Genomic DNA, 26,031 nt, shown 5'->3' with positions numbered 1-26,031 from the left:
TCCTCTTCAACATGCCAGCTATAATATTTGGAGAAGGCTATCATGTCTTCTCTGAATCTTTCTTTCTGCAGAGTAAATATATCCGATTCATTCCCTTATTCAGAATTCCCCATTATCTCACATGCTGGCTGTTCTCCCCTCTCAATGGCACCATAATATTTTAAACTGGGACTAACTAGGATTGGTTGTTGTTTTATAGTTTACAGTTATGACTAATGATTTATAGGCTGTTGTGTGGTTGAACATTGCAATTAAAATTGGCACAGGAATAAGAGGTCAAGGCTATAGAACAGGTGCCTGTTTTTATTTTTTTTAAAATCCTGACTTGGAAAATGCTACCAGTGAGAAATCACAGCATTTGTGCCTTATTGGAACCTTGGAAGACAAATGGAAACTTTAAGTAAGACCTTCAGGGATGCCTAATAGATTTATGCAGCATAAGAACAGTTTCAGAGTGTGGGATGAGATCATTTAAAGTAATATTTTCTAAATTTGGCCGTGCATATGAATCACTGGAGAGCTTCTAAAAATACGGATTCTTGGGATCTGTACCCAGACCTACCGAACAGGTGCCTCTAAAAGTTCCCAAGGGAAAAGCATTTGGGAGCCATGGATGTAGGGTACGCAACATGAAGATCAGTCCTTCCTTTGAGCTAATTCTACCTACCCTATAAAGCTGTCTTCTGTGACACGTTTTCGCTGCCTACTACAGCCAATTACTCTCTCTCTTTTCTAAAAAAGCCTCTTCTTCTAATAATTGGTACCAAATAGTTTGGTATTTAATTGTTAATTTTGCATGGCTTTTTGTCTCCGTTATTTTATAAAATCCCTCAGGGCAAGAACTCCCAAGGAATATGGCACAATATTGAACAGAGCCATTGATTGACTGGTGAGGAGTTCTGGAGGTAGCAGAAGAAGTTAGAGACAAAAGGGAGACAGATACTGCAGGGGTCTAGCTGGAAAAGTTTAAGATTAGGGAGATTAAAGTCTTTCTCTTTTGAAAGAAGTATCTTCTGCACTGTGCTGTGGCCTGCTCCCAGATGTAAGTGATAGAGTACACAGATGTTGCTTGATGTCTCCACCTCCATCAAACCTGATCTTTGGAGATGTCAGACAGTAACCCACAAGACTATATTATTATTATATAAATATGGCCAGAAGGCCTATTATTTCCAGTGTTTCTAGTCCATCTGGAACACCAGACATAAATGAGTTCTATCTCTTTTGGTGCAATTCTATCATCTGACAAAGTCAATAGTGAGGGTACAGTAGGTCCTGATAAAAGTTTCAAAATAAAGATGAAGGGGTTCCTTAGATAGTTACATAGGCTTTTTTTTCTTTTTTAAATATCAAAGACATGTAAGACTTCAAAATTCATTCAAATTAAAAATCAAATTTGAAGAAATGATGCTTACATGAGATAAATACATAATACAATTAAAAATAAAAGAATGACAAGCTATATTTGGAAAGCATGAAGAAAAAAAGCAGGGGTGGTACATTTGTATTAAAGAATAAATTTGACAGAAGGTCAACTGCATATTGATACAAGTAAAACCATAAAAAAGCCACAAGTCATGGAACACTAGGCACAGAATAGCATAGTGTCAGGCCATGAAAAGCAAAAGTTGCTAGAAATATAAGGAAACACATGAGTTGTATTAAAATTTCAAAATTACATAACTCTCTGGTAGGTCAAGGAGACAAAAATAAGCAATTAAGGACATAAAGCACATGAATTATTGAATGTTTGTATAAATATCTATACACTGATATAACTTTGCACCTAAAAACAGAAAATGAATCTTACAAACACTGATCATGATCTGAACCATAAGATATTTCAGTGCATTTTTAAAGTAAAAATTGCACAACTCCATTATCTTAATAATAAAATATTACTAGAAATTAATATCAGAACTTTAAAGGAAAAAAACCTCAAATTACTTGGACATTTTAGAAATAGTCACATAAATAATAAACGAGTTAATAAGCAAACTAGAAAATAACAAATGTGAGAACGTTGTTGAACAAAAACCTATGAGATGGAGGCAAAGCTATTTTATGTAGTGATTCACAGCTCTAAATGCTTTTTGAAGAAAAGAATTATGAGAAGACACCTAAACAGTCTACATGGGAATTTAGAAAAAAAAAAGATAAAAGAAATTAAGGAAAGCTAGTGAGAAAGGAAATAATAAAGTAGAAATAAAAAAAATGAAACATAATAATGAGAAAAAAATAAGCCTATCTTTTGTAGGATTGATAGCTAAAACCAAGAACATGTTCTTCAAATAAAACAGATGAATCTCTGGCAAATCTGGCAAATTTAATCAAAGAAAAAACTAGAAAGAAAAAATATAATAACATTTATAAATAAATTATTTAAACTATTTAATAATAGAGATAAAATTAAGGCTTATAACAGAGTAAAATAAATTAGTGATTAAATTGAAAACTTGAGTAAAATAAATAATTGAGAAAAATATAAATTAAGATGAACTTAATGAGAAGAAAATCTATAAAGAAAGAAGAAATTGAACCACTTATCAAAAAGTTACTTTTACTTCAATTAGAGATTTTAGAAATTTGGGGGACATAGGGCTCTCTGAGAAAGGAACACTTTCTGCAATGTAGTTAAAGAACTGGGTTTAAACGCCATGTAAAAATAACCTAAGTTTTTAAATTTAGGATTGAAATTGGTAATAAAAAATAATTCTGAAAAACAAATGATCCAATAGAACTTTCTGTGTAAAACGTCTAAGAAAAAGTTCATGAAATTCAGGCCAATCTCAAGACTTGACCAAAAGAAAACCAAAAGTAATAGGAACTTCAATCATACAAGGCACATTTAGAAGGGTTTTCCAGATAAGCAGCCTGATTTTGCATAGCAGCACCGCTACTCAGATAATAAACTAGCTTCTCCCGGGAGCTCTGGTTCCCACCCAGCTCCTGAGTGACCACATAGAGAATATCCTTAGAGAACATTAAGAATAAAATAGCCAGCAGGGCAAACAGGACCAGGAGAAATGAACTCTCCAGAGGGAACGGTAACTTCCCTCTCCAAACCATCAGTTCCACGTGCCATAAAGGAACAAACGAGGCTACGATGCATATTCATTGGCCCTTTTAATACGCCATCAGGATGCATCTTTCCTAATAATATCTACCTCCAAAATTTATTTTAAGTTTACTCTTCTCTATCACTGCCGCCACCACCCACCTGGGTGGCATTGGCAGTGACCGGGACAATGCAAAGTTTCACGCACTGAGCTCCCGGCCCAGCCTCCTCCTGCAATTCCTTGTCCAGGCAGAGGACCTTCTCACAAGGCAAAACATCCTCTCGCTCAAATCTTAGTATGGGGCATAAAATCCAAACTCCTACACAGTCTCTCTCTTACTCCTTGTCTCAGGTGCGTCTCCCCCTGGCCGATGGGTCATGCTCTAGTCGCCCTCACCTCTTGTTTCCAGAAGTTGACTAAGTGCTTTTCTCTCCAGGCTTTAGGGCTCTCTTTTCCCTGTGCCGGGGGAAGCTCTTCTCTCCTCACGTGGCTGCTTCCTTTTCACCCTTCAGGTCTCTGCTCAGAAAGCACCTCCTTGGGGAAAGCATCCCAGGCCATCCTTTCTGTTTAAATTCTTCCTCAATCGCATTGTTTTCTATCCACATACCTTGTATTTCCTTTCCAGCACTTCTCACAACTTAAAAATAATTACTTTTTGCAGGGGCAGTGTTTCTACCCATTTGTTTTCTGTCACTCCCATTAGACTGAAAACCCCATGGGGTCAAGAACGCTGTGGGCTTTTACATGGTGCTGTATTGCAAGTGCCTGGCCGAATGCCTGCAGTCTGTGGGCACTCAGCATTTCGTGAAGGAATAACAGTCTTGATAAATTGTGATGATTTGATTAGTTTGTTTACTTTTCTCTTGTTGTTGTTTCCTGCACTTGACTGTGAGTTCCACGGGAACAAGGTTCCTGTGCCTTTTTTAGGCACCAAACGTCGTGCTTGGCACTTAGGGGTAGCTCAGTGGCTATTTGTAGAATACGTAAATGAATAAAGATATTGAAGTTCTCTAGGATATGAAATTTCTTCTGCCTCAGCTTTATACAGCACTCAGAACGTCTGGATCTACTAGAATCCTTCATTAAGTATTCTGCTATCCCAATATTTTCCAGTATCACTGTTTCTGTTAACAACTCAGGCACCCAACGGGAATAGAAGAGAAGCAATGGGAATTAAATCACTCAAATGAGGCTGCTGCTGGTTAATTTTAGATCCTGAGCATCTGGGTCAGTGCTTAGTTTCATAGCAGGTGTGGAAATGATATCTTCAGTGTCATTTTTAATGATTTTACTAAGGGCTGGGAGCACTTGAAATATTCTTCCGAATGAGATTTGAGAAGTGGACCAGATGGGCATTTTTAAGCAGGCTATATTAACTGTATTCTACTTTTCAGCAAATAAGTCTTCATATTAAGATTGATTACAAATGTACCTTAGTGTCCATATCATATTCAATCAAAAATTATAAGCAATGATTTTTAGAAGAATATGAAATACTCCAGTAAGATGATAGGAATCTAAATGAAATATATAAACATGCCTCAAGTTGACTCTAGTCATTTTGTTTTGCTTTAACCAGGTTAAAGCCTCGGAGTCACGTTCTTTTCCTCTTTCTCCTGGCAGTATCTCATCTTCTACAGGGCTTAATATTCATTATGGATACATGACCTCAGTCTATAAGTAAACGGTCTTATCAGTCATATCCCCAAAATGCTGGTTGGTCAGGCAGGATGGCTAGGTAAGGTTGATCACAAATAAACATGTCAGCATCCACTTACTCCCTGAATCCCAAGGGTGGGTGCTCAGGGGAGTATTTGTCCTCTATCAGTTTTATCCTTCTTGGTCAAAACAGAGCTGAGAAAGAGTAGTACATACTAGACTATAATCTTTGAGCCAGAGGAAATTGAACCAAACCAAGTGGAAAGAATATTCTATTTAGCATTAGCAGGTCAGTTCATGGGGAAACTGTAAAACAGGTGAAGTTCATTATTGGTGAAGCTCCCCTAGAGCAACCCTGGTCTCCCCAGCCCCAGAGGTGAGCCCCTGCCATGGTTTAGACCTTGACACTGAATGCCAGCTGTCTTTGGCTTCCTAGAGACTTGCTCTTGTGCAATGAAACAAGTATGTTCTAGGTCTCATAGTCTCTGGTCAGGCTCTTTTCCCCACCAAAGATGAAAATTAGCTTATTTGATAGATCAAGCTGTCCTCATTTGCTAACAGAAAAAAGTTCGAGAGTCCTCTCAGGTAATGCGGACTCAACAGTGACTTTCTAATGATGAAGACGTTCCTGTGTGACTCAAAGAAGCGAGTCTGATGGTGGGAATTTCAGACCAAGTGGTATATATTTTTATGAATTTTATGGAGCAGTAATATTTCATAAGAGAGGGGAACTGACATAGAGTTGCCCACTTTTTTTGCTGAGTAAGGACATTAAGGAAAACAGAACAACAAAACACATCCATTGACAATCATTTTAGAAAAGAAAGGAATATTATGATAATCAGGAAAAAACAAGAAGCAAACAATCTCAGAATAAAAAAGCAACCTTTAAAGAATTTACCTTTATGAAAAAATGTACTTCATACAGTTTCAGTTATGCTAGATGCTGTACAATGTCATGCCTGAGATAGCAATACTGTATTGTGCACTTGAAAATGTGTTGAGAGTGTAGATCTCCTGTTGTGTTCTCATCACAATAAAAACAAAACCAAACCAAAAAAAGATACACAAATGTATTTCAATGTCCTAATTTTGTAGAAGACTAGTGAAAATGTTGTCCAATGCCAGCATCAGTCTATGGCCAGGCTTTGGGTAGGGCTGAGGTGGGTGCCCACAGTGGCCCAACAAGCCAATCCAGGAATTTTAATAGCTGACACTTGTGGGCAAGTCTCCATATGACCTGCCTATCAGTGCAGTCAAAACCATGAACATGATCCAGAAACACCTTCTGGATTGTAAATCAAAGAACTTGTTTGTACAAAGCCTTTAACTTTGAGGGGTTTTCTGTCTGTAGATTAACAGAAAAAAATGAATAATAGGTAGCCAAAAAAGTGATCTGCATTTTGTTGGAACAGTGATACTTTAAAGTGTAAGATTTAAGGATATACTTATTCACTGTTAAATATAATTGCACACCCAGCAGCTGCCAGGTACAAGGAAAGAGCAATGAGACCCCTGCCTTACAGCCTTAACTTCTAGAAGTGGACACGGGCAAGCAGGACATACGTAGGCAGATAACATCCCTTAAGGACAAGTTCTGAGGTTGCTTTTGTGGATGGATGTGTGATATTTAAGCGAAGTCCAGACTAAAGTGAAGAACTGAGGCTTATAGTAACCTGCGGAAAGAGCATTCCAGGTAGAGGCAACATCCAGTGCAAAGGCCTGAGGAGCAAAGAGGCCAATTTGACGGGAGCACAGTGGGACCAGGAATGCAGCAGGGGGCAGACCACGTGGGGCCTTAGGGACTTCAGGTTTCATAAATGAAATGGGCAGCTATTGGAAGGTTTTGAGCAAGAGAGTGACATGACTTATGGGTCACTAGAGTAGGAAGTGGCAAAAGTGAAAGCTACAGTAGACTATTATAACAATCCATTTGAGACACGATGGTCGTTTGGGCCAAGGCAGTCGTCATAGAAGTGCTGAAAAATGCTCAGATTTAGGATATCTTTTGAAGGCAGAGAGAATAGGACTTACTGATAGAATAGACTGAGAGATTGGATATGGTGGTAATGGTGAGAGAAGATTCAGGCTGGGTTTCAAGATGTTTTATTTGATCAACTGAATAAATGGTGCCATCTACTGAGAATAGGTACCATGGGAACAGCAGGTTGAAGGGGGAATCAGGAACTTATTAGTGGATATATTAAATTTGAGATGTCACTTGAACATCCAGGTAGAGATGTCAGGTTGGCAATTGGATACATGAGTCTAGAGTTCAGGGGAGAAATCAAGCCTAGAGGTAGAAATTTTTAAAAAATTCAGTATATAGAAAACGATTACAGCCTTTGGGTTGGATAAGGTCATCTAGGGAAGTCCAGTTTTCTGGGCAGAAAGTACAAAGCTCCTGAGGCAAGAACATGCTTGGTGAGTTACCAGAAGAGTCAGGTAACTGTCCACTGTGGATGTGAGCAAATGCAGAGAAGACGCTCAAGGATCAAGCCTGGAGAAATGCCAGTATTTAGAGGTCAGGACGAGGCAGAAGATTCAGGAAGGGAGACAGAGACGGAGTGGCCAATGAGGTAAGGGGAAAACCAGAGAGTGAGTCACCAAAGCAGTGTGAATCAAGTCTTTCAAGAATGATTAAGAGCAGTTTATAAATTTACTCTGCCCTCAATTAGCTCTACTGATGGAAGAAGCTGTAGATGCTGTTCTGTTCCCAGTGTTTAGTGGCACCTGTCACAGGATCAGTATTGGTTTGTTTATTTCAGACGTTAAATGTGCCAGTCTTCAGGCTGAATGCATCCTGTAGGTGTGTTTTATTTGAACTTTGGGGTTTAAAGATATTTTAATTGGTTGCCAAGATTTAGAAATTGGGAAACTTCACATCAAAACTTGTATCTCTGGTTCTTTTTAAAAAAATCTCCAGGATTCTCACCAGGCAAGCCACAGCTGTTTGTGGCTGGGTGGCAGCTGCCATCTTTAGAGGGGTTGTGTGCTCTTCAGCTAAATTCCCGCTGTCTCCAGCGAGCCCTGGGTCTCCCCAGCCATGAGTGCTGAGTCATTCATTCATATTACTTGCTGGTTCCTGCAGATTTTGAGTTTGTACCTCTTGTTTAGTTAAAGAGGGGATGAATGAATAAACAAACGAATGAATGAATGTTTACTGACGAGTCACCTGGAGCTGAGAGAGGTGAAATGATGTAAGCTTACATGCAGAAATGCCAGGGCTCAGCTATAGATTCTCAGGCCAGGACTTTTACCTAAAATCTTTGCTTCCAATGTCATTGTATTAAAAACATCCTAAAATAAAAACAAGAGTTTGAATGAAAGAAGTGTACTGACAAAATGCTATTTCCATGTTTGGAAAAAATAGAATATTAAACAAATCGTTTATTAGGATAAATGTAAAGAAATGGCTTCCTAAGAACTGCTACACAGACTAGCAGAAGTTAACATCACTGCCCAAGCAAAGTGAATAACAAACAAATGTAATTATTGAACAATATAATTAAGGTTAAAATTAGTATTTTACTCCATTAGTTTTTTTTTGGAGAAGTAAGTTATGCCATTTTTCTCTGTGAATTATTTTTATCTATTCTTACGTGTTTTAAACACAGACTATTATAATCATAGAATGACAGTTTATCATCATCCCTTCTTTTACTCACTATCAAAAACTGGAGTTTTTTAAGCCTCCTCTCTTTTGCCAGCTCCGGTGATGGCTAGTGGCTATTCAGGGCAGTGCGTGGAGATGGACTCTGAAACCCAATTTGGGATCATTGAATGAGACCACAGTGTTTGATTTCTGATCTTCGGACATGATTGTTATGCATTGAATTCTGTTGTCCCCCTCCACGCCTCCACCCCCACCAAAAGATATATTGAAATCTTAAATAGAATTATCCCTGTCCCTCAGAATGTGACTTGATTTGAAAATAGGGTCATTGTGGATATAATTAGCTAAGATGAGGTCATATTGGAGAAGCAGGGGGCCCTAACCTAATATAACTGGTGTCCTTGTAAGAAGGGGAAATTTGGACACAGACTCAGAGGGAAGATGAGGCAAAAAGTGACACACAGAAAGACAGACACCTGCAGCTGGGGGCAGAGATCAGAGTAATGCTACCATAAGTCAAGGAACGCATGCACGACAAGAAACTGGAAGAGGCAAGGAAGGATCCTCCTGTAGGAGCTGCAGAGGGAGAGTGATCCTGAGGACACTTTGATCAAACTTCCAGCCCCATAACTGGGAGATAATAAATTCCTGTTGTTTTAAGCCACCCAGTCTGTGGTGATTTGTTACTATGGCCCTAGGAAACTAACATAGAGATTATCTTGTCTGACTCTTCATTTTATTTATTTTTTAATATTTAAAAATATTTTTAAAAAATTTATTTATCTATTTATGTTGGCTGCATTGGGTCTTTGTTGCTGCGTGCAGGCTTTCTCTAGTTGCAATGAGCGGGGGCTACTCTTCACTGCAGTGCACGGGCTTCTCATTGCAGTGGCTTCTCTTGTTGCGGAGCACGGGCTCTAGGCATGCAGGCTTCAGTAGTTGTGGCACGTGGGCTCAGTAGTTGTGGCTTGTGGGCTCTAGAGCGAAGTTTTTCCACAGCATGTGGGATCTTCCTGGCCCAGGACTTGAACCCGTGTCCCCTGCATTGGCAGGTGGATTCTTAACCACTGTGCCACCAGGGGAGTCCCTGACTCTTCATTTTAAACTGTGTTAGAATGTAGGTATCTCACTGGCGGAAGCTGTGTCCCTAGGAAAGTGGCATCAGCCATAAATGCCACAGATGTGCTATCCCTAAGGAAGACATTTAGGCAGATGCTGCATTGCTTGAGAATCCTCATTCCTTTGCTTACTGAAGGCATTGAAGCTGATTCCACCTGCTCTTAGACAGGGAGTAATGGCCCTCCTTTTGTCCTGGAAGCTAAAGGTATATCATTCCTTAGCAGAGAATATCTTGAGCATTAGGAAGAATTTGGCGCTAATCTTGGCTCTAGGAAAACTTGGAAAATAATCAAAAAGTATCTTTAATGACCCTCTGGTCTTCTTGTGCCCACCTTAATGTGTCAGACTTCTCCATGAATGAGAGTTCCTTAACTCACAGTCCAGAGATAGCTCTTAGAAGCCAACACAAAACCTTTGAGATCTTGAGATTGTTTTCAGTAGCCTGAGGGTATGACCACTTTTCTGGGTAAAGATTCCATAGTTTTGATTAATTCTTAAAGATGTATACTTCCCTACAACCAGAACATCAGAAAAAAAACAAACAAAACTAAGGGTGCTTGGCATGACGGTCAGGATCAACCTAAGATTTTGTGCCTGGGGAACAAGGCATAAGGATGGAGTGGGATGATGGCTCAGGGTGGAGACAGGATGAAGAATGTGGATTTAGATATGTTGAACTGCAGGGGACAATGGACCATTCACATGGGGTGTTCAGTAGGCATTCGGAGCCACAAAGTTGGCAAGGAAAGGGCACACACGCAGAATTGGGATTGAACAGCACAGAGGTGGGAACTGAATATTTGAGTGCAGGTCCGCTTTCAGAACTGATCACTGAACCTGACCTAGAAAGGACCAACACTGAGTCTCGGAGAGCATCTACGTTAGGGAGCAAGGGGAGGAAGAGGTGGTGTTAGAGGTAAAATAGGCAGGCAGTTTAGACTGCTAAAAGAACGAGGAGCATGCCCTGGGGGAAAAGAGCAGGAGAGACTTCAAAGGAGAGGCTGTAAAAGGAAATATTTAAAGAAAATGGTGAACTCTCATGCAGAGAAGTTCTGTGTCTGAAGTTCACCAATGGCATCAATGATCCCTTTTGAAAAATTGTGGGGATTCTTTCTTAGTTTATGCATACTTTGAATGGTTATGATTGCATTTCTGCTATGTGCCAGGTACCACGTTAGGTGCTGGGGCACAAAGATGAATAAGACACAATCCTGCCTTTGGGAAGCTTACCTGCTTGTACAAGGACACATACTTAGAGGAATCAACTGTATATGGAGGTCTGAATAGTGTCAAGGGAGGCCACAAAGGGGAAGCAGTTGATTTACAAGGGAGAGTAGAAGTCATGATAGGGAAATGGATCTCTTATGCAGGAAGTATAATTGGTGGGTCCAAGAATTCTTAAAGTGTGAAGCTGTCCTGTACATTATCACATCATAATATCTGAAATCGTGCATTTCAGAATCACGTGGGCACACACACACTCCAACACCTTGAACCAAAACCATTTAAAAAATATTTATTTTATTATTTATTTATTTTTGGCTGTGTTGGTCTTTGTTGCTGCATGCGGGCTTTCTCTAGTTGAGGTGAGCGGGGGCTACTCTTCATTGCGGTGCAGGGGCTTCTCATTGCAGTGGCTTCTCTTGTTGCCGAGCACGGGCTCTAGGCGTGCAGGCTTCAGTAGTTGTGGCACAAGGCTTCAGTAATTGTGGCGTGCTCAGTAGCTGTGGCTCATGGACTCTAGAGCGAAGGCTCAGTAGTTGTGGCGCACAGGCTTAGTTGCTCTGAGGCATGTGGGATCTTCCTGGACCCCCAGGGCTCAAACCCATGTCCCCTGCATTGGCAGGCAGATTCTTAACCACTGCGCCACCAGGGAAGTCGAAGAATTAAAAGTTTTAAGAAACTTGCTAAAATCTCAGTTTAATAGTAAATATCTAACCAGAGAAGGGTTGGATTAATAAAATGAAGAGATTGGGGATGACCTGGAAGATGAATTTCTCATCTCTGACCTGATTCCCTATCTTAAAGTTCTTATGTTCTAGTTTTCAATCTACACTGCTTTTTATAGTGAATGCTTCCATTGGTGATAATCATAGAAGCAAATACATACTTTGTTTACTTTTTTGACTACAAACAAAATAAATACTAATATAAAATGTGCTTATGCTGTTATAGTTTATATGAATTGTGATTTATCCATCTATTCATTTCTGTGTAGACAAAATGATTTATAATTTTAAAGTCTAATCTAATAAACTTAGATTAGACAAAAAAGATAAAAAAGAAAGAAAATGGGGTAGTTATTGAGGTAAATCACATATCTATAATTTTTCAAATTTTAATCCTTAAAATAATTCTATTGAGCTATAAATGAATTCTTCTGCTTTTAGTCTATAGACACATTTTCCCTTTAATATATGATTTGAAGTCTTGTATTTCAATTTTCACTTAAAAGTCTTTTTACTTTAAGATGATTTTTTTCCAAAAAACATACCCAGTCCCTTCATACTCAAGAAAAGACTAAGGTCACTATTTTGTAAACTCACAGCACTATGATTTCCCAAATCTTTTTTTAAGTTAAGCTATGTATCTTACCTATATCCATTGATATTAGAACTATCCTAGACAGTTAGGGATTGATAGAATCCATAATCTTAGGGCAAAATCAACCTCAAAGCATTATGGGCTAAGGCATCCCCATTTCCTTCAATTAGATCTTTCATTATAATTCTCCCATTTCTTCAAGCCCAGGCTCCACCAAACTCAGTATTCAGCTCAGGTGCCACAACCTCCAAAAACATTTCTTGAAACAATCAGCTGGAAGCCAGCTCTGCCATCTATGGATCCCCATAGAAGTCTGCCCTCTATCCTTCTCTTAGGGCATGTGTCCCTTTCTGTCTTGCATTGTAGCCATTTGCTGTATTTTCCCTACCAGACAGTGAGATCACCAAGGATACCATCTTGAATCACATTCATTTCTTCTCTGATGTGCTATGTGTTAACTTGCACATAGTAGGTTCTCAAGAAGTACTGCGTGTGTACTTAATAATTTCTGTTAGCCATGACAAATTGTCAAAGAGAGTGAAAAACCTATTAAGTAAAGTATTTTAGGAAACCCTTGGTCAAGAAAGAAAGCCACAAGAGTAGAAAATTCTTCAAGAGGTGAATCAGAATAACTGGCACATAAAAGTGACACATTCAATTTCTTCACCTTTGTATAACCTCCAGAAGATCAAACGTTAATAAAATATTTATCCTCAGTTGTCACAAGCCAGACTTTGATTTAAAACTCTTGGGTACATGAATGTCATGCCAGACCAAAAATACAGCACCATGTATTTTTAATTTAAACATGGATCCGTGAAACATTTATATATATATCTGATATGAAAAAAATTTGAGTGCAAATATCCCAATAGGCACCACAAATAAGAAAACAGGATCTAAAATCGATTGTCAAACGTCTGTAAAAGTACAATGAAAAATATTCCATTTGAAAGTCCAATGTGGCATTGATGTGACACGTAAAATGCATTCTCTTACCTTTAGGGAATCAAAGCAGGCAATTACTCTTCCATTTTCAACCTGGCAACTTTTGGGGGGGTGAGCAAATTTGCATTCTTCATCAGAGCGGGAGCACGTTCCTCTCTGGAACTGTCTGCAGACTTCCAAGGTCAGCCATTTTGTATCTCTGACCGGGGCAACATTCAAAGCCATGATGAGAAAATAATTTGGATCCTGTTCGTTTCTGTTAAATGATGAAATCAAATCAAGTTCCAATGATTCCAAAACTATTGCTGTGAAAAATCCCACATGTAAGTCTGAAGGTAAGTGACAAATTGCTTAAAGAAGCCCAATCCAGGAAACAGGGTGAGGAGAGAATTTATTGGCAGGCGGTCACTCATCAATCAATATGCCCCACTCGAAGACTGCGGGCTGCAATGAAAGCATGCTCAGTGTCATCTCTGGCCACAAACGTCTGAGTCACCTGATCGTTTTGCAGACACAATTGTTTTTAATAAAGTGACTTCAATATCATGGCACTCCTTGGGAGACTATTTAGTTCTGATGCTCGCAGCTATTGATGATGCTGGAAAATAAGCCACTTAGATGTTCAGATCTTAGCAGAATTTTCTCTTTCCTTTCACCTTTTAAAATTCCGAAATCAAGCAATTGGCAAAGCCAGACAATTGAGGTATCTTCATCCACTCGTAAGGTCAGGGTAATGTGTATTTGATAGCAAAACACGGTAACACAAAAGCTCCCGGGCTGTGGTTTCCTGCAAAAGTGACTTCACACAGGCACTTTTAAATCTTGAGCCTGCAAAACACAAATAAAATATCAACTTACACCCAAACTCAATGGAATCAACACTTTAACAAACTATTTGGCTCTTATCTAGAATTCGCGAAAGTGCAGTTTAGAGCTTTGAGCTTTGAATATAGTGAGGAAAGTTATGCATTAAAAAAGAGAGAAAAGAATGCGAAACTGCAACTGTACTGCAGAAATGATCTAGGCAGCAGTCCAAAAGTTAGGAATGACTCAAACAGATGAGTGTGGCAGACACAATAATTAGGCATTCTAAACAATTCAATCTAATGTGCCTAATCGCCAAAACAGTGTATTAGAACTGTGACTTCCAATTAATTTCACATTTAGGCCATTGATTTTATTGTTGGAATTGCTATAACCAATCATTTGGGATGTGACTCTCCTAAATAATAAGGATATTGTCATTCTGGATGAAGTGTGGGCTCCTTACCCTTTACACCCTTTTCTAGTTTACAGAGATTTGAACTTAGAGAGGGAAAGGTAGATCTGATATTTATTCTCAGATCTCTTATACTTTCTCTCTACCTTTTTTTTTTTTTTTTTTTTTTAGCGGTACGCGGGCCTCTCACTGTTGTGGCCTCTCCCACTGCGGAGCACAGGCTCCGGACGCGCAGGCTCAGCGGCCATGGCTCAGGGGCCCAGCCGCTCCGCGGCATGTGGGATCTTCCTGGACCGGGGCTCAAACCCGCGTCCCCTGCATCGGCAGGCGGACTCTCAACCACTGCTCCACCAGGGAAGCCCCTCTCTACCTTTCATACTTGCGTGACGTTAGTGTTCCTTTCTAGGCTGTAAGCACTCAGAGGGTAAGGGCAGTTTGTATATTCCATTTCTGTTTCCCTAGGGCCTTAGTTCATGGCTATTTGGTCCTCAAAAAATATTTCTCGACTGATTTAACTGATGACTGACTCACTGACTAAGTGGATGAATGCCTTTTAGCTGAGTCCAGTTTAGATTTTAATGGAGTCACAATCTGAGAATGTACTGTTCTGTGGAATGCTGCAGCTGAATCACATATCTAACACAACAACAATATAACAAGTCAGTTCAGATTTCTAAGATCAGCACAATTAGTTTCTTTTAATATCTCCAAGGATTATGAAATTATTAAAACATTAAAAATTTAACATTACTGAGTCAAGCATGAATGAAGGATAAATATCAGAAGTTGGTCATTTTTATATATTGGATATGCCATGGGCTACCTTGGATACTGGCTTAGCCTTGATGGCCTTCTAAAAAATTTATAACTAAAAACTTAATGGAGGCTGGAAGTAGGTTATTTAAAATCGTCATGTACCATAGAAATTCAGAGAGCAATAATTCTTGAGCGATTCACAAGTGTTCCCTGAAAAAGTAAGTCTCACAATCAATTCAGTTTAGTTAACTCCAGGCAAACCAAGCTGAACAGGCATCCTTGCAAGAGGGCTTTTTTCGGCCTTGAATGAGTCTCTGATAGGGGAAGAGAAGCAGTGGCGTCTCTCAAGCTTATCTGATTGTGGATCATTTATTTAGCTGGACATCTCCCGGGACTAGTGGGAAATGCTTCTTCATCCCAATACTTCTCTGACTTGTTAGTAGAAGTGTTTGAATGAGTTATAATTGTATGTGCATTTAAGGAAATTGGCAACCTGGAAAGCTATGACACATTCCTAGCTTCCCATTGTGAAATATTTGAGGGGCCAGACAGGCTCCTGCTTGACTTTTTGGCAGGATTGCATTCCCAGCAGCTAACATCAACTATCTTAACTTCAAGAGTTTAAGAAGATGACTTTAATAACCAAATTGCCTCTGGGTCGGGTTTCACCGACCAGCCTGGACCTGCACCCTCATTACCTCAACCCTTACCTCTAAACCCCGTGAGAACAAAGCAAGGGAAGCAAGGGACAAGGAAACATTTCTGCTTGTGTGTTCAGTGGAACTGAGGTGCCAATGATGTGGAGACAAAATGAGGGGCTGGACACCCATAGTTCATATTTGCCAAATATTTTGCAGCGTCCCCGAGTCCCAAGGACCTGGGTCCAATGGGGTCACAGAACAACAAAGATGCAGGAGATGCTCTTCCTCAAAGCAGCACAGTCTTGGCCGATGCTTCACGTGTAGGAAAAGAAACAGGCAAACACATATTCATGCACAGATGGCAAATGAATCATTACTCAAGTCTTCCTAAAAACCACACAGGAACAATGCTCTTAACTCAATCCAGTGAATGTGGTACACTTTTGCTTATACTTTCAGATAAGAAGACATTTTTTTCCCCCCTGGGAGAAACGGAGTGCCATTTCTACTACTATGAAAATCCAACCAGAATTTAGATGGTCAGACCCTATCAAGATGGACTTGCTTTTGAAAACAGAGGAACCAAGTTTCTGACGGCCAGAGTCCTGTGTAAGTCAAAGATGTTCCACAAGGCTCCTCAGGTTGCACCTAGATATATTGCTGTCCTAACCGTTCATGAATCCACTCTTTCTCCCAGCTTCTTCTCTGTTTCTATCCTAAAAGTTACCGAGCTACTGTTACAAAGATATCACCTCTCTTGGGCCATGACAGCCTCCATCTTCTGGAGTGGGTGCAGCAAGCAGCTGTGGGAATGAGGAAGTGAGAATAGATTTAATTTAGGTCAGGGGAGGCCACCGCAAGAGATGGGCAATGATGGGCAAGGATGGAGAAGACCAACCTTTAACATGGTTATCAAGGGACAAGGCTAAATTAACTGACACATAGAGCAAATTACGTATTGGGTCTACTAGACTGGAGGCTCCTGGGAGGCCCACTAGCCACACGTGGCTATTGAGCACTTGAAATACGGCTAGGATCACTGAGGGACTAAATTTAAAATTTTTATTTATTCTTAATTAATGTAAATTTAACTTAAAAACTTATCCTCAGTTTACTTATCGGAAAACTTTTAAGTATGCTTGGACCAACTTGAGTATATGAATCTACTTTTCAGTTGTAAATTTTATGAAATCTAAATACAGATCAAGTATTTCTAATAAAAATCCAGCATCCTAATTGAGATGTGTTCTAAGTATAAAATACACACTGATTTCAAAGACTTAGTGTGAAAAAAAAACCATGAAAACACCTCATTAATATTGCTTCATATTTACTACATGGTGAATTGATAATATTTTTAACCAACTGGATTAAATATTCTTATTAAAATTAAACTCACTTGCTTCTTTTTAGCTCCCCTCCAAAAAATTCAGAATTCTATATGTAGCTTACATTATATTTCTGCTGATGGCGCTGTTGTAGGGGCTTTTGCATTTCTTCTATTAGCCACAGCACTTTCTGGAATGGTGGAAAGTACCCTGTCCTAAGAGCCCGGTTCCAGCCCTTGTTTTGCCAAGCCTCCTTCATATGACCTTAGTAAGTCAATTTCTCTGAGATCCAGTTTCTTCATCTGTAAAATGTTAATGATAGTTCCTACCTACTTTACATGGTTGCCGCCATGGAGGACTGATTACAGAAGAAACATAAAAACACTCTGTGAACAGTCAAGAGCTGTCCCAAAGCAAGGTGATGAAAGGATGAGCCGCTCTATAAATATTTATTGAATAAATCCACTTCCAGGCTTCCTCTCCGCAGTCGTTCCCTATCAATGACTGGGGTCATGCCTGGGGTGGATCTGCTCCAGCCACAGATTCTGAGAGCAGGACGGTACCTTGCAGATTAAAGAGCTGACTGCACGGAGCGCTCGCTCAGGGCCTCTTATCCGGAGCACCCCTCATTTCTCAGACCATCTTATTCTGCAGCCAAAGGGAACCCACAGAGAAGTTTCCCCAAGTACACATCCCACGGTGTCACTACAAAGGCCTGAGCCTGCTGTCTTCCTCCAGCTGCTACCAACCCAGAAGTAGATGAAACACTTTTAGGGCCCGGCGGTCACCCTGGGTGTGATGCCGAGTCCCAATACGCTGGTCGCAGTGATGGGGAGTCCATGTGGCTCGAGGCCTTAGTTGGGGCACAGCTGCTGAGTAAGCTCCCAGCGTCCTGGGCGAGGCGGGAGCAGGGGGGTGGCACTTTCTAGTTCACCTGCCCAGAGGGGTCCCTGTTAAAATGTGTCTGTGTGGAGAGGGCACGTCTTTCTAATTCTCACAAAGCGGCCACGGGTGTCAGCTTTGGACCCATGCGATGCCGGGCACCATTTGCCTTTCCTGGAAGTTTCTGCGCTGCTCTGGGAAGCAAGGTCTCTTGCTCCCATTATTTTCCAGTGTTTTCTGTTTAAGTTTCTCCCAGTGCTTTGCTTTTTTTTTTTTTTTTTTTTTTTTGCGGTATGCGGGCCTCTCACTGTTGTGGCCTCCCCCGTTGCGGAGCACAGGCTCCGGACGCGCAGGCTCCGGACGCGCAGGCTCAGCGGCCATGGCTCATGGGCCCAGCCGCTCCGCGGCATATGGGATCCTCCCAGACCGGGGCACGAACCTGTATCCCCTGCATCGGCAGGCGGACTCTCAACTACTTGCGCCACCAGGGAGGCCCTCCCAGTGCTTTGCTTTTGCTTCTGTTTGCTTCGCTCCTTTTCAGTTGTGCTTCAGCTTTATTTCCAGCTTCACAATCAATCCCATCCCATGAGCTCCTTCCCAGGCAGGACCTGGGCCGAATTCTGAAGCACTTGTTCCCAGTTATTTCTCTGGCCGTTGTAGGTATTCCCTTCCCCTGTCCTCTCCAGGCATTCAGGCACCCCACGATATCTCCCCGTCCTGCCTTTCTAAGCCCCCTCACAGAGGAGGGCATGATCTTGCCCTTGAGGCTCTGCTGGGTCACCAGGCTGGTAGCCCTCACCGGCCCTGCACCCTGGAGCGGGGCTCCGGCCTGACCTCCTTCATTTCCATTTTTAAAATTAATTTTATTTATTTATTTCTTAAATTTTTTGGCCACACCGTGTGGCATGTGGGATCCTACTTCCCCCGACCAGGGATGGAACCCGTGCCCCCTGCACTGGAAGCCGAGAGTCTTAACCACTGGACCGCCAGGGAAGGTCCCTTCATCCCCCTTTTGATGGCCTCTCTGTAGTCCATCTTTTGACACTGCCTGGTAATTATTTTTAAGTAGACATCATTATTCCTTAATTCATGAGAACTGTGAATATTGATTTATCCAACTGTCTCCCCCCAGTATAAGCTCCTGTGTATCTGATAAACTGTTTTTATTTTCAAATCCTCAGGGTTCAGTTCAGTGCTTGGTATCTAGAATATGCTCAACGAATATTTGTCCAATAAATTCCTGACCCTCCTCCAAAGAGCATTTGCATTTTAATATGGACCAAAGTCTAACCTAAAGGAATAAGGCTCTGAATAGAGAGTTTCAGTATTATCCTGTAGGAAAATTCCAGCAAGTGCCAGCGGCTTACCCTGTTGTTGCCAAGTAAGTTGGGGGTGTGGGTAAGGAGCTGACCCAGAGATAAATTATTTGAGCTTCAGAACCCTGAATCTTTAGGCCAGAGGTTTTCAAAGTGTAGTATACATGGGCCAGCAGGCCCAGCAGCCCCTGGGAGCTTATTAAAAATGCAGGTTCTCAGGCCCCAGCCCAGAGGTCCTGGGTCCGAAGTCTTGGGGGTAGGGCCCAGCAATCTGTGTTTTGACAAGCCCTCCAGGGCTGACTCTGAAGCACTCTCAAGTTTGAGAAGCACTGTGGTAAGCATTGCTTGCCGCCCTCCTGCGTGCCAGGCATCCTTTGGGTTGCTGAGGGAACCAAGATGTCTGCCCTGAGTCGATCACAGGGTCTTGGGGTCACCGATTCCCACACAAACAGTTGCGGGAGGGCTGGCCGAGGATTTCTCCCAGTGGCTCTGTTTCCGATCAGCCAAAACAAAATAAAACTAGATGACACAGGAAACACCTGAGAGATTTGTCCCCGCTAAGACTTGACTCTATGAGAATTTGAAAAATAGATTGTCTCATAGCTTGCAGATTTTGTTCAGGATGAAGCAGGCCTTTGATGGGTGTAAATAGGGCTTTGTTTCTAGGGCCCTTGTCTGAGAGAGGACCGTCTTAGGGGGCTGGCGGTCCTTGGTGGCCAGCAGCTTGGTCCTCAGCCGCATGACGCCAGAACTCTCCACAGAGGGGCTGCTGTGTAAAGCCCCAGCGCCAGATATGACCAATATGGAGGTTCGCTGCTGGACTCACCTTCAAAGGAAAGGCAAGATTTAAGTTCAAGGATAAAGAAAGGAGGCTCTGTAGTATTTCCTGAAATGCCAAAGGACTTGCTGTTCAACAGTACAAAATAATCCCAAGCTTTTTTTTTAGGGTCTTCACTTACGTGACACTTCATCTTTCAAAACATATTGAAAACTCTTCTAGGTGTTAGATTTTCAGAAAGCTGTGACTTTTGACTGCAGGAAAGAATTCGCTGTGCACGTTCCTTCCTTGCAGTCACTCTGTGATATCGCAGGGTGAGTTTGGAAAGCACAGTCCTCCACTCTACCACCCTGGCGACCTGCCCCAGGCCACGCCCCTCAGACAAGCCCGGGCTGTGGACCCCAGGTGTCCTCGCCTTGCCAATGCTTTGTAGCCAGTTTGTACATTTCTGAAGGGAAACACATCAATCATGTCCAATCTTGAGACTGAGACTGATTAAAACGTTAAGACCGCCTTAAGGAAAATAGTTGTGCAGCACACAGCTCCTCCAGCCAACTCTTGGTCATCTAAGGTATTTTAGCTGTCTGCCAGACAGCGGCCTCCTAGAGAGCTGATTAAAGGATCCTTGCAAAACAAACCTATTTCTGAGTCAGACAGTCAAGGACTTATTATCCATTAAGTAAGTTATGGGATGCCTTTAATTTTATTTTGCATAAATCTAATTACATAAAGAAACTATGTCTCCTTGAGTTTCCTAACTTCCAATTTGGAGAATCTTGGATTTCCTATTTTTAATCCTTTATTTATTTATTTAATTTTGGTAATTCATTTTCATGAATTTTTCCCTTTTTACATATATATATATATTTTAACATCTTTATTGGAGTATAATTGCTTTACAATGGTAGGTTAGTTTCCGCTTTATAACAAAGTGAATCAGTTATACATATACATATGTTCCCGTATCTCTTCCCTCTTGCGTCTCCCTCCCTCCCACCCTCCCTATCCCACCCCTCTAAGTGGTCACAAAGCACCAAGCTGATCTCCCTGTGCTACACGGCTGCTTCCCACTAGCTATCTATTTTACGTTTGGTAGTGTATATATGTCCATGCCACTCTCTCACTTCGTCCCAGCTTACCCATGTGAATTGGTGTAGCCACTATGGAGAACAGTATGGAGGTTCCTTAAAAAACTCAAAATAGGGCTTCCCTGGTGGCGCAGTGGTTGAGAGTCTGCCTGCCGTTGCAGGGGACGCGGGTTCGTGCCCCGGTCCGGGAAGATCCCACATGCTGCAGAGCGGCTGGGCCCGTGAGCCATGGCCGCTGAGCTTGCGCGTCCAGAGCCTGTGCTCCGCAACGGGAGAGGCCACAGCAGTGAGAGGCCCACGTACCGCAAAAAAAAAAAAAAAAAAAAACCTCAAAATAGAACTACCATACGACCCTGCAATCCCACTACTGGGCATATACCCTGAGAAAACCATAATTCAAGAAGAGTCATGTACCACAGTGTTCATTGCAGCTGTATTTACAATAGCCAGGACATGGAAGCAACCTAAGTGTCCATCGACAGATGAGTGGATAAAGAAGCTGTGGCACATATATACAATGGAATATTAGCCATAGAAAGAAGCGAAATTGAGTTATTTGTAGTGAGGTGGATGGACCTAGAGTCTGTCATACAGAGTGAAGTAAGTCAGAAAGAGAAAAACAAGCACTGTATTTTTAATCTTTCAATTCTTAAAACACATTGTTGAAAAATGATTCTTCCTTCCTGTGAGTGGCTTGACGTCTCCAGCTCTATTTCTGGAGCTTAATTTAAAATATCTCTCCACATGCTCTCTCCCTTGGTCCTTGACTCCCCGTATCCTGCGTGTCAGATGCAAACGCCCGGGCTGGAGAGGGACCCAGAGCAGCACCGGCTGGAGCACTGGGCTAAAAGCCACTTGACCTCCAGGAGTGGGTGTAATCCTGCTCTGTAATCACAGCCACGGAGAAGAGGTCCCCGACTGGGACCTTCCCATGGGAACCCCAGAGGACCAATAGAAATACAGAAATGAAAGCAGTCCCAACGGCCAAGGCAATACAGAACCTCCTTGACTTTTCCAAGAAAAAAAGTGAAGGGAGCAGCAAAAGTGATTGTCCTTAAACAGATTTTTCTTTCTAGACACCTTAAGATTTTTTTTAAATTTATTGGAAATATAAATGAAATAGTGCTTTGCAACTTTGGCATGGGTTAGGGGTAAGAAGAAAGTTTTCTACTCTGGATTCCAGTCAGTCATTCCTCTGTCCCCAATAGCTGTGAAATGTCACCTAAGCTCTCTGAGTCTCAGTTTCCTTGTTTGGAATCATGGAGACTGGAAATACCTAAACCATGAATTGATGTATTGCAACCAAAATATAATTAGTAGTGTATTATAAGGACTCTCTATTTGGTGTCTAACCCTTATCAGCATTAGATAAGGCATCACCTTTCCTTAAATTTGTGTTCATGTACACACACACTCATACACATATACACACACAGGTGGAAATGACTCCTACTCACTGAGCGTTATACATTTCTGTAAAGCAAATGAAGTGTAACTTAAAGAAAGTAGAAAGTCTCTTTCTTTGATGGTGGTACAAAGTACGAAGTCCTTCAGAGAATGTTAGACAAAACTTTGATAGATGCTCTTCAAAAACTAATTCCAAACACTCATTCATTCTAAGCAGGGAAAGAACCACGGCTACCAAGCCTGTCTTCATTTCACATGGTACTTGTTCTTTTGAATATACTTCCAAATACATTTCTATAGAGGAAATTAAACACTGGGGCACCCAAGTCACACAGTAAGTCAGATAAGCCAATGTTTCATGATAACAGAAATAAAAGGAGAAATTCCCCCACTAAAAATTTTCCTCTTGGACCTTGTCTCTTCAAGTACAAGTGAAAATTTCATAAAATCCAGAAATCATTTTAATGCATGAAAATTTCCAGCCCATTTTCATTGTAGTTTCCAGGAACGGGCAGAAAAAGAAATCCCTTCTTCAATTAGAAGAGGAGAGATTTCTAAACATACTCCTGAAACGACATCCAGACATAAATATATTCAACACATATTTGTATTCAGATTATGTTTTTTCACTGCACCTGTGTTTTCTATCTAAACATTTATCATTCAGTTAGGAGCTGCTCTTATTAGAATAAAAGCAATTGTATTAGATACCATTTAAGACTGACAGCACTTACCGGTTTCCTGGATGTCCAGGACCCAGTGGCTGCAGTGAGAACAATTATCGAGCTGCAGGCTGCAACCTAGGCCTGAATGCTAGAGAATTCTTCCCAGAGCTTCCATTTCCTTCCCAGCCACAGCTGCTGGTGGACAGGACTGCTTTTCAGCTGACCTTTTCCCTTTTCTCTCTCTCTCTGTTATCACCAGCCAAATGCCTAGTTCATCTGCCTGTACACATACAAAGACCAATGCCCCCTTCTTTGACAAAATTTTTGTAACATAACTTTTATTACCACCAGATGAAAATCGTAAATAATCTAGCCAACATGTACACATTGAAGAAAACTCAATATATTGTCATAATTGAAATATAACTAAGATATCAAAGGAAGTCGTTATTTATAAAATAAATAATGTGTATTTTAAAATGTCCATGCTTAGGCACAAATATGTTAGAAGACAGAATGAAGTGGTCGGATGTTCACACCTTATTTTGTGTGGCGGGCACAATGCAGACTGACATGGGTGAGACAGGTGACGTGGCTTTTAAAGATGCCAATCAATTCCTGTTAAAGTTCCTAACAAGTTAAAGAACAATCTTGACTCAATTTACACAGTTGTTGTTGTATTCTTGAAAAATTCAGTTATGTTGACTGTCCAAAAAATAAAAAATAAATCAGAAAAACACTCCACGCAAATACATGAAACAGTTAAGATCTTGACCCAGATCCCCCAGAACAGGATTTTTATTCATGTGAATGTCCAGGAGGACACTCAGAACTCATGAGATACAGACGAGTTCTTTACTCCCAGGGAGTCATATTCATTGCAAGATGTCAAAATCCTTTACTTCAGCCCATTATGTTCCAGAGATGTTGCCTGGTCATTAGGACAATGGGGGGGAAAATGCTCCTTTAAATTTCCAAAGTTCTCTGTAAGGAGTGGTGTTGTCCCCATTGAGATATTCTCTGTAGGGTCTTAGGCTGAGTTAGTCTGAGGAAGTAGGCTCAGTTATAAAATATCAGGATCTTTACTCTGGTAGATATTGGGGAGAACTTGAGCTCTAGACAGGACCCCAACTGGAGGATCACTTAGGATGCACTAGAATTAGAAGAGCTCGCAGGTGGTGAAATTGGTTGGCGATTCCAGCAATGGTCCAGGAGCAAAGGAGTGATCCAGGCCCAAAGTTATACTGCAGGGGTGGGAAGGAAAAAGTCGAGGGTGATTCCATATCATGGCTGGGGTAAAATCATCAGAAAAAGATAGATTGGGGGGACTGGGAGTGAGGAGTGCAGGAAAGAGATGTGTCAAAGAGGACCTCAAAATGTGGGTCCTGTGTGGGCAGAAGAACACTGATGCTTTGCCCAGGAGGAAGGATGCTGGGGAGTGGAGGCAAATTGGAAACGGGCCATAGAAGTCGTGGTCATGGATCCATGGTTGGAGTTAATGTTCATGGAAATGATAGCTAAAACCACAGACTGGCTAAAATGGGAGAGAGAGAAAAAAGAGAGAGAGAGAGAAATACATATCAATATTTACATCTGTGTGTATATCTAGGAGAGAAAAAAAGAGTTGGACAGGGTCATGGACATGTTGTTCAGTTATTTCGAGGTGACAGGTGACGCCCCAGGAAAAGAGTAACGAGAGACAAAAGAGCCTCCGAATAGCGCTGCATCCAGGTGCTGGGAGAGAGATTCAGAGTTTCAAGGAGGACCCAGCAGCCAAAAATGTTCAGTGCCACAAGATCAAGGGCATGTGGACAAGTGGTGGTGGCTAGATGCCACAACAAGGAGGTCACCGCTGACTTTCCAGGTGCCAGTTTCTGTGGTACTTGCCCAGGGGGAGGAGGGTGCCCAACCCTGGAGTGTCTGAGGTCGCAAGAACACCGTAGAGCAGCCAGAAGAGTTTTGAAGCCCCTGTGCTCTGCAGGCAGGTGGCCCCCGATCACCTGTGCGCTCCTGGGGAAGTGACCTTTGTGAACCCAAGGTTTGTGCACAGAATTGTAAGAGACCCAGGAGAGTGGCGAGAACCTGCTTCTCCATCATTCTCCCTCCTTTGCTTTCTCTTCTCAGTGGAAGGAGAGAAACACAACAGGAACGTGGGAAAATGCCAGGATGGGGGTGTGGGCCAGAGGAGGCACCAAAGGTAGGGGGGGGATGAGGGCGCTGGCTCCAGGGGAGGCTCTGAGACCCGGGCCGGCAGAAGGCGGGGAGCGGCGGCAACCGCGTGCTTTCCCGTCGGAGGGCAGGCAGGACGGATGGGGCCGCTCTGGTGGCCCCTACGTCTCAGCCGGGGAGGAGATGTTCCACCTGCTGAGACAGGCTGAGGCGGGACCTGGGCTGTTGCCCACAGGAAGAGAGGGAAAGCCGAGGAGTGTCAAGCGGCCCAGGAGGCACCGCCTGAGTGGGACAGCGTGAACCTGTCCTGAAGTGAATGATTTCCCCGTCTATCCTTGGCAACCTGAGAGCAGGGGCAGAGAAAGGACGCAACCGAATTCAAAGGTCCAGGCCTCGGAGGTGGGACAACTTAAAGCAACACAAAGGGTGGAATTCTAACAAGAGGACGTGCAGAGGTGGCTGAAGCCGAGGAGGTGGGTGAAAGGGCCATTCTTGTCTCCTTGCGGAAATTGTATCTGTTATCCTGTGACTGTGTCTGAGTGCATCATGAAGTATCTGTGTGTGTGTGTGTGTGTGTGTGTGTGTGCACGCGCGCGCACGCAGGCATGAGTGATGTCAGAAGTGCGCACGGCTGGACTCCCCAACCAAGAGGTCCTGGATCAGTCGTGGGCTCAGCACATAATAATCACATGTGATCTGCGAGTGAGTGAAAGACCAGTGACTTCCCTTGGGTGCGAGCGAATAGCTGCAGAAGGTGCCGTAGGAAGTGCGCACGTGTCAAGAAGAAAGAGGCAGGTGTTGGAAGAGGCCGGTGGGCAGAGGCAGCTGATAGCTTCC

The 26,031-nt window shown here is 42.0% G+C and overlaps 1 protein-coding gene across 7 annotated transcripts in view; it reads right to left on the bottom strand.

Moving 5' to 3' along the window:
- Nucleotides 1-26,031, bottom strand: part of MBNL2 (muscleblind like splicing regulator 2) — a 153,559-nt gene that overhangs the window by 88,362 nt on the left and 39,166 nt on the right. For all 7 annotated transcript variants that reach the window (XM_060079564.1, XM_060079568.1, XM_060079571.1 and 4 more), the window contains exon 2: nucleotides 12,997-13,773. In XM_060079564.1, the coding sequence (XP_059935547.1) occupies nucleotides 12,997-13,170 (174 nt within the window). In that variant the 5' untranslated portion in view covers nucleotides 13,171-13,773. The remainder of the gene's footprint in view (nucleotides 1-12,996; nucleotides 13,774-26,031) is intronic.

Source organism: Mesoplodon densirostris, chromosome 17 (genome assembly GCF_025265405.1).
Source record: "Mesoplodon densirostris isolate mMesDen1 chromosome 17, mMesDen1 primary haplotype, whole genome shotgun sequence".
Classification (NCBI taxonomy): domain Eukaryota; kingdom Metazoa; phylum Chordata; class Mammalia; order Artiodactyla; family Ziphiidae; genus Mesoplodon; species Mesoplodon densirostris.
The sequence above is the reverse complement of the archived record's forward strand: the minus strand, read 5'-3'. Positions and strand labels throughout refer to the sequence as shown.